General features: G+C 44.8%; 1 protein-coding gene across 1 annotated transcript; it reads right to left on the bottom strand.

Annotated features, from left to right (window-relative positions):
* Positions 1–2588: 2588 nt before the first annotated feature.
* On the bottom strand, positions 2589–9455 carry PKDREJ (polycystin family receptor for egg jelly). Its single transcript, XM_035550691.1, has one exon. The coding sequence runs from the start codon at positions 9453–9455 to the stop codon at positions 2589–2591; it is 6867 nt and encodes a 2288-aa protein (XP_035406584.1).
* Positions 9456–9557: the final 102 nt, after the last annotated feature.

Raw genomic sequence — 9557 nt, 5'->3', positions numbered from 1 at the left:
ATCATCTCCATTATCTGCACATTTGTTGTTAATTAATGGTTGTAAAGGTGCAGGTTCTGGGGTAAGATCATAATCCAAATCTGCCACCAGTTCATTGTTATCGTTACTATACCAGATATCTCCATCCCATGTCTTAGGACTTGTACTGTGTATTAATTTGTGGATTTGATTAGCAGAGACTGAGGATGGCATCTGATTTAGTAAGAGATGTAATTTTTCCTGTAGTTGTTTTTCTTGCCTTTTAGCTGAGGCCAATAGCATTTTAAGTTCTCTAATTTCTTTTCCTAGTTTCTCTTGGCTTTCCTTTTTGAAGGCCAGTGATGTTTTTAGCACTCCGTTTTCTGATTTTAATGCAGCATATTCTACCCCTGCAGTTCTTTCAGTGTGTGGGGGGGATTATTTATTTCCTTTTGTGCGCAAGACAAGCAAGCCCCCAGTAGTGCAAAGGCAGTTCATTTGCCTTTATGTTTCCAAAATTTTTGCTCACTCCTACATTGTTCTATCTGCTCTATCACTTTCCCCTCAGCTTTCCTAGATCTTGGGGCCCATACTATTCCTGCTTTGGATGGTGCACGCTTATAGTTTTGCAGCTGTTTATCCATGGCAATCCTGCTGACTACACCAATTTTACTGTTGCGTTAAAAGGGGACATATCAGAGTCTGATCAGAGTTTGACATTTGCCTGTTTCAGAGCCCTGCTAAGGGCTTTCACTGAGACAGTTTCACCAAACTGAATGTATGTAATAAGGTAACAGACATAACAAATGTGGAGTTGCTGTTGGTAAATACACTTACTGCAACAGCGCTAAGATATGATACCAGTGCTAGCAAAATGCTCTCCCAGGCATTCCTCACCAAAGGGTGAAGATGCAGAGCTTACCAAGAAGGCGTCCCTGTCTAGGTGGAGGAGAAGGAGCACAGCCTGTTGACTGCCTCTTCCAGGTTTACAATTTCTTCTTTCTCCCCCGCCTAGCTCTACTGTTTTCCTCACACTATTTCTTTCTTCTAACACTAATTTTTTTTTTTTTTTTACATTAACTCCCAACACTCTTTTATATCCTAACCTTATTTTTTCCTTCCCCTTGGGGATATGTTTACTATGATTTGGGTGAAGAGTTGAGTGCTAGAGCCATATGTGTTTTGCATGTACTTCATTAAGCTCATTATCCTACTCATGGGTATTAACTTTAATATTTATTTTACACATAAAGAAGCAAAAGGTTTCACTCGGGCCCTGTGGACCTCAAGACTCCGTTCTGCCACCAAAACAGGGCCGTCCCACCAACACAAGACTCCCTCCTTCAGCAGCCTCTCCTACCAAGCTTGTGGACCTTGATCCACAAAGTTAGTGAAAGAGAGAGACAAGAACAAGCTGATCAACTCCCTTTTGCCCAAGGCTGGTGCTTATCAGTGATGCTGACAAGGCTGGCTGTTCTCCCCAGTCAGGAAGGTGCATTCACAGACTTTGTGATTTCTCTCACACGGTCAGCTGCCTCCTTGAAGAAATCAAGGTGGTGCATCGCTGGCCATAGAACAAGCTTGGCTATCTATGCTGTGATCCTTCTGTATTCAAAGCAAACTGTGTGGAAAATTCCCCAGTCTTATGAATAAGATTTTTTTTCTAAGTGTACCAGCAAGGTTCTTTTTGTTTTTTCTGCCTGCATATGGCAAGACCAATTTTCAAAACCACTCGTTTTTGGTTTGTTTTTTTTTTTTGTTGTTGTTTTGTTGTTGTTTTGTTTTGTTTTCTCAGTTAAATAATGTACCAATAGTTTGTAAAAACCCAAAGGGTAGTACCAAGGAAGCTGCATGAGTAGGTAGTTTTGTCAGTGCTTTTGATGGTAAGCCCACTTTTTTTCTAACAAAATGCAGGCCTACATTCAGATAATAGTACTAATAAATAAATAATAATATATAGTAAGGAGGAAGCGAGTCTTTGTTATAGGTGGTCCCACAGGGATCACCTGTATCACCAGCAGAGGGTGAAGTGTGTCGTTGCGGTTGCATTTTGTAAAGTATACTTCTGAGGATATAAGGAGCATCTGACTGGTAGTTTTCCATTCCTTTCCTGTGTGTTTTGTTTTTGATGAGAGCAAAGCAAGTTCTCCGTCTTGCCTGTAGCAGTTTACCTTGGTTAGTCTTCATCTACAGATTGTAATATATTGACTGGTATGGGGATAGAGTTTTAAAATACACAATTCTACTAAAAGAAAAAAAAATGAGGCTCTATAAAATGGTATTCTGCAGTCAAATGTTAATGCCCAGAAGTTAGATGTTAACAAAGCCATCTCCCTGCAAATACAAATGCAGTGATATGAATAATTTTAGTTGTTAGGTCATACCATGTTAAATTCTCAGCACAATTTCTCTCAGCTGAGAAACTCTAAGCACAATCAGTAGCAAGGGGTTGAATGTTAAAATATACAAAAAAAGATATGAAAATAAAATAATAATAATAATTTGTTATGAAAATAATATTTTATTATGAAAATAAAAGTATTTATGAACATTTATTTGAAACATAAGTGTAACAGTAAACATAAGTATTACAGAGTACAGTTGACCTGGAATATGAAATCTTTCATTGCTCATATGACAAGATAAACCATTTTTTTTCCTTTTATTTTTTTGTCCTTGAGGCCTAAACATTGCTGACATCTCTTCTGAGGCTGGCCATAGAGCATGCTGTGAAAAAGATTGGGTTCACTTACTTTGGCTGTTCTACAGATCAGATAACACAGTATCTTTCTAAGCATTTGTAATACAAAAGCAACTGCTTGGGCTTCATCAGATGGTTCTTCATATACAGGTTGTTTCATATCTCTGTAGGTAGACATAATAACAGCTTGGAAGAGATTGATAAAAAGACAGATCATCACGAACATGAAAGAGGCTAGGAACAGACCACCCAGCAACCTGTTGGAATAAAAGTCAGTATCTCTGAAAGCTAAAACACTGTAAGAGAATATAGTCTGAGCTGAGCGAATCATACTATTGTAATTGTCATCATGCTGGCCAAACACAAGGTAGCCAAAAGCCATAAATACAAAGAGGTACACCACCACCACAAGAGCCATAGAGAAGATTACAGGAAGAGCTGTCATGATTGATCGCTGTGCCAGGTGCACGTCATAAAAGAATTGAGAATATTTTAGAGTTCTCAAAACTACAAGAAATGCCAAGAAGCCCATAGTAGTCCTTAAAATCTGATCTAAATGAGAAACTGCATGAAAAGGAATGAAATCATTTGGGTGAAGTAAGTAGAACTTCACTATATCAGCTCCCATCTTAAACTTTAGGACCCTTAAAAGAACAAAAAGGAGGAATGTTGATACTAAGCCAAAATTAATTAAGTTAGAAGGGGTTTTAGTATTTTTTTTCCCTTGCACAATGATGTAAAGGCCATCTGCAATGTAAATGAACAGAAAGGCAACAAAAACAACAAAAAGCAATTGTTGACCTTTTGTTTGCTGATGAAAAATGGGGAGTGCAAAAGAGCGTACTGACAAACTTGGTTTTATGATCCCCAGGTGAGAAAGTTCAAATATGACTGAGATACTGCAGAAGAGCTGCACATTGGAGTTAAATGTAGTTAGTTCAATGATCAGAGCCCACGTATCTTCATCGATCCAATGGCTCTTTTGCAGCAAATCCAGCCTTGTTGTTGAATTATGTCTTCCTTCGTCGGGGAAAAAGTAAAAGGTGTAACCTCCAGATTTGTATGTGTGCAAATTGCCAAATGAGTAATAACTCCACGGAGTCCTGTTTGGCTGGTAAGTAAACCCAAGCCGACTGCTGGCATCCTTGGAAACAGACTGGTTGGAAATCTTTGACCAACTGCCAGCATAGTCACCTTTCTCTTCAGTGTCCCTGCCGTATTTGTGAAGACAGTGGCTTTCACTGATCACAAATTTATTTACAAAGCTGTGAGGATGGAAACATTTTTTCTCAGTCTGTTTAGCCCGTATTTGCCTCATCCTAGGCAAACCAATAATTTTGGACCAGCTCTCAGGAAGGAAGGAAGGCTGAACGTTGTTGTGGATCAAGGGCAAGAAGATATCGTTCATCCACATGTAAATATCTTCTATCTTGTCCACAGGGGAGAGTCTGGGAGAGAACTGGTTCTGAATAAATTGGTTGTAGTGAAAAATGTTGGCGTTCTCACTGGAATAGGCAAAATGTAATATCAGAGCTAAAAAGACAAGGTGACTAATGAAATCTCGTATGAAAATGAAAGCCTTGGCTTTAATTTTTGCCCTTTTCAGCATCTTTGCAATTTCATCAGCTTCTAAAGGCTTATACTGGTTGGTGCCTCTGATTTGGGCAAGTTTAAAGTGCTTCTCCCTCATCTCATCTTCACTCAGTGTTTCCTTGTCCAGCTTAATCTCAGAATGATTTTCCTGAGTTAACCATGGAATGTTTTCACAGCATTTAGGACGAACTGTATTCAAAGCTGAGTAACAAACAATTTTTAGGACAGAAAGGAAAAACACATTCTGAATAAAGGAGGCTGCTGATGCCAAAAACCACTCCACTGAAGTCTGGTAGCCGTAAGACAAACCATACAGTACAATGAAAAATGACGATACACCAGTTACAGCTATAACCAATGCCCACGAGAGGTAGACGCACCACCAACAAAAAACCACCTGTGGTGTCTTGCGAGAGGGCCTGGAGGTGACATTTAGCGGCTTGCTTTCTTTCAGAAAGTTGCCCCCTTCTTCTGCAGAGTTTTTATTGAAACTGGAATTGGATGGTGGCCCTCTCTGCAAGGTCTGAGCCTTTGGAGGGGAATTCTTTTTGGCTGTCTGCTCCTCAGCTCCAGTTGCATTTGCATCTCTTTCAGAAATGGAGGAGTTGCTCCAGTTCTGGGGAGCTCCTTGGTTGCTCGTCCTTTGGTGAGGCAGTGGGCCCTGTGCATTGCTGGGACCAGGAAAGTTCTCCAGGGGATTATTATTCCCGGATTGTGCTGAAGTTTCTGAGAGGTACCATTTTTGCAAAGGTTCCTTCCAGTTTTTAAGCCTTCCAGAAAGGAGGGGTGGACTTCCGGTTGGGTCTTTCTGGGAATACTTAAATAAGGCAATGATAATCATCTCCACAGGCATCGTAATCAAAGCACATTCAATTCCTATTATTATTGATCTCAAGTACCTCAAGTGTATTGGAGATTGTTCTTCCTTGTCAGCATTAAAGAACATAATGTTAACGAGCAGGTTTAATAATAAGATTGTTAAACATGAAGATAACCTTTGGAGCCTGGTGAAAGTGCCATTAAGAACATGGGCAAAAATCGAGAGCCACAGATGGCCCTCTCTAAGATGATTGGAAAGATGGATCAAAAAGTAGTCCTTTCTGGGTAAGAGATCTTTGGGGTTTGTGACAAAAAATGTCCTTTCCAGTAAGCCATCTTCCTTGTCGAGAGAAAGCCACTTCCTGCACATAAATAACCAGGTCTTCCGAGTGGACGTGTTTTCAACTTTGGCTCTGCTTAAGAACCAGCCAGGAGATGGGCCTCTGTTATTGTGCCAGACCCTGAAGGCGCAGATGTCTCCTAAGCGTTCCCCAGTAGTCAAGAGAAAGCAGTCAGTGCTTCCCTGATGGAAAGAAGGAACCTGTGGGTGCTGTAAGCAGTGGACATCGCTTGTGCCGTTCTGACCAATGAGCTGGAGAAAAACGTCAGCTTTGGTTCCAGCTCCCCAGCGACTGCCTGTGTATAAGGTGACCAAAAAGCTCTCTTTGTCCAAGGGGTCGTTGTCAGGCAGAACTATAATCTTGTCTTTGCTGGCCCTGTCAGCCCTGTCTTTTTGCATGGCCCAGAGGGACAAGAGCAAGTAGACTGCAAAAATGAAGAGCACCGTTAAAAGTGTCACAGGATTTTTAGGGATGTCTGCTATGAGCATTTTCTCCAGGTCCACCGTGTTGGGAGTAACTATTACTTTGGCTGCCAGGAACCTGATGTCAAATGCAGATGTATTTGAGGCCACATGGACTGACAGGCTTCTGTGACTCTGCTTCATCTTGCAGATGCAGTGTACCCTCTGCCAGTCAGTCAAGGGGCCAAGCCTGCACAGGTCTTCCCTCCACTGACTTTGAACTCCACCCAGAAACAAGCACTGATCACTGAAAATGTTGATGCTCACCAGCCCCGTGGTTGGATACCTTGCAAGGTAGGGCGTCAGCAAGACAATAGAGATGTTCTGACTCTCGGCACTACTTCCTTGAGCTGCAGCTTTCAGCAGTGACTCTGGGAGACAGATAATGTAAGGAGCCTTGATGTTACAGTCTGCATTAGCCGTCTTGGTTTTGCTTGCAACCGTCGGCATATCGGGAAAAGCATCAAAAGAGGCTATGGGAAAAGCTTGAGTGATGTTTGTGCCTGTAAACACTACCACCTGGAAGGTCACTTTTAATTTTGTCAGGATCTGGATGTATACGATCTTGGTATTTCTGTTCACTTCAAGACTAAATCCTCCAGTAGTGTAGGTTTCTGTTCTATCAGGTCCCACTGCTAATCGAAAAGTTGATGATTCAGTATCCTTCCTTGCAATAAGAATGTCCGCTTCTTCAGGCAGGATCCCTTGCAGATCTCCGTTAGCCTTGGTCTCTGCCATCTTGAAGCCCAAGACGGTTGTTGCAATTTCCGATGTGTAACCTAGCCATGGGAAAGGATTCTCATCAAACTCAAAAACTGCAGTGGAAATGACAGCATTGCGGGGCAGACTTGAATTCTGTCCTTTTTGCAGTGTTGGATAGAAACAATTCCTGCAGGTTTCTGTGGCTGAGAACGCATTGGTGACATTCCAGTTTTCATCCTTCTTCAAAGTGATGTTCCAGTTTTTTGTTTCCATGACAGTGTCTGTCTCTCCAGGGACTTTGCCCTGGAAAACTATCTCTGTTAAGTTTTCCATGATGGAGAAGACTTGTGTAACTCCACCAACATTGACATTCCTGCGAGGCAGAAGAGCAGCCCTCAGGATGTTGGACAAGCACCTTAGTATTCCGCTGGTCTGAATTTCTGTTTGTTCAGACCAGTGGCTCTCATTCCTCTGTATTTTCAGCACTCTCGTTACTTCGGTCAGTTTTGTAATGGCAATCTCTTGTGAACGAATGTTCACTTCCTCCGGTTCCTCTGTGACTTGAAAAAGGGAGGCAACTACTTGGTTGATTTCCATCGTGCTCTCAACCGAAATATTTAGAGCTGTTTTAATCAGGCTTTCCCGAAACTGAGCCTTGGGTATCTGGATTGTTGGTGCAGCTTTAATATAGTTGAGGACCGAGGCTGCAAGATAAGCCAGATAACCAGCATTAAAATAGTCTCCAGTCTGGAGATAAGCTGTCATGGGTGCGCTTAAACCACTCACTGAGGCAAGCATTTCATGAAAGATGACAGCTAGTGGTCGACTCTTCACAGGGTTCTCCACTCGGATATATAAGCTCACTTGGGTAAATGCCCCGAGAGAATCACTGACTTGAACATACAGGGTCAAAGTAGACTTCCGAGAGGGCATGCCAACCGGCAGGAAAGATGGAGGAGTTCTAGGCTGATAGCCAACGTACAGAATGGTGCCAAAAGTGTTTTCCTCCACCGAGCTTATTTTGGCGGTCTGGGATACATCAGAAGCTACTATTACTTTGTATGTCAGAGGTAAGTTGCTGTCGGAAAATCCATTGCACTGGACAACAAATTTAGTCCGAAAGGCTGTACCCCGGTGTGGGCTGATGCTGCACTTTCCAGCCCTGGGAGGAGAATTCACTCTGAACGCGTATCTGTAGAGTGCTGACCCACCGCCCCGAGTGGTCACTTTTAAGAGCAGCGTGTATGACTGATGTGCAGTATTTGTAAAGGTCAGAGCATGTATAGAGAGGTAAGGACCAGACCTACCCGTTGAAGTTCTGGAAGACCAGTCAAAGCGGATTTCGGTAGAGTTTTCCAAACAAAGGGACCAGAGGTAGACTGGCTGGCTCTTTGTTGGACAGTTTAGGCATTTTCCTGACAACGTAAACCTCTCCGTCGGAATGACAGTGATGCCACAGTTCTCAAGGCATGCCACGGCCAGAAGAGGAGGGGAGCCAGGCTTCACGTCTACGGTCTGCTTGGCATAGCTCTTTCTACTGTCCTTCTGAATGACCAGAAGGAAGTGGTATGCAGCGTTTCCTGGGAGGAATTCTGGTGGCACTGCTTGAATGGAACCCGTAGGTGTTGGCCATTTCAAGTCCCTCTGGGAGTGATGACATTTCTGTCCTGCACTGACTTTCATGGTCTCATAGTCCGACACCTTTTTAGTGCAGTACCAAGTAAACATGATTCCCTCGAGCACCTCCTGCGAATCGGGGTCGTAGGACGCGGAGCCATCAAGAGTCCAACGATCCGAGAAACCCACTGTCCGGTACGTGCCTCCAGCGATATTTGCCACTAGATCACTTCTCTCGATCTGAAGGAAAACTCTGTCTGTGCGACTGAAATATCTTTTAGTCCCAAGCACATACACTGTAGCTGTAAAATAAACCTGATACATGCCGTAACTCAGAGTACAACCGGGGACAGTTAGCTGTACCGTGTCTGCACCGTGCAGGAAGGACACATTTAAAGGTTTGTCCCAGTCCGGATTTGTTTTCATGTCCGGAACAGCGTAGAATATCCACTGCGGCTTTATAGACAAGCTGAGGCTGCAGTCTACTAGCACTCTGGCATACAGGTAGAAAGTCATGCCCCTTTTCTGATGCACGACAGACGTGTGAAGAGGCTTTTGAATTATGACAGAGTTTAGCTTACAGGCTGCTGCCTGTCGAAGCACCGCCATTTCCATTGTTCTTGGGGTGCTATTACTGACTGCGAGCCTGAAGAGAGCTGGCACGAGTCCCCTCGGGGTGCCACTCCCTTCTGCCACAAGTCCTGCGTCTTCTTCTGGGTGGAAGGGTGGTGCAGAGCGACGAACCAACCGTGGGGCATCTCCTCCGTGATTGCTGCACATGCCTGTGCTGTTGAGGACAGTATGTCTCGACAGCATCACGACGCTGATGTTGCGGTGAAGACACATGGGTGCCGAGCACAAACTGGACGAGCACTGCACCGTGACGAGGCCAGAGGCTGTGGGCAGAGGAGCATGTCCAGGCCTCGGGAGGCCTGTGTGCAGCGTGACCTGCCCTGCCCAGCCAGAGGTGCTCCTCGCCCGGGCCGAGTTGAGGTACCAGAGGCAGTGTGGTGGGGTTGGCGGCTGCATCCCTCCCTTCTCGGCCTCGGGTCCCGCTCCTGGGGCCGGCTGGTAGTGCAGCGTCACAGTGCCGCTCCCCGGGCACGCAACGCAGCCCTGAGTGTCATGCCCCCGGGAGACGTGTCCGTGAGGGCCCGGGCAGGTGAGCAGCAGCGGTGGTGGCTGCAGGCGGGGAGCAGGGGCCAGCAGGGCTTGGAGAAACAAGCCGAGCAGCGGAAGGAGGAGAGCAGGGCGCAGAGGCATGGCGGCAACGCCCCGAGGGCCCCGGGGAGCACCGGCACTGCGGTCGGGAGGTCGGGAGCCAGCCGAAGAGCCCCAACCGCCGGCGGGGACTAACGGCCACAA

Source organism: Cygnus atratus, chromosome 1 (assembly GCF_013377495.2).
Source record: "Cygnus atratus isolate AKBS03 ecotype Queensland, Australia chromosome 1, CAtr_DNAZoo_HiC_assembly, whole genome shotgun sequence".
Lineage (NCBI taxonomy): Eukaryota > Metazoa > Chordata > Aves > Anseriformes > Anatidae > Cygnus > Cygnus atratus.
The sequence above is the reverse complement of the archived record's forward strand: the minus strand, read 5'-3'. Positions and strand labels throughout refer to the sequence as shown.

Bases quoted from the DNA above. Each gene is read 5' to 3' on its own strand.
- PKDREJ (XM_035550691.1), bottom strand. From the start codon at position 9,455: ATGCCTCTGCGCCCTGCTCTCCTCCTTCCGCTGCTCGGCTTGTTTCTC.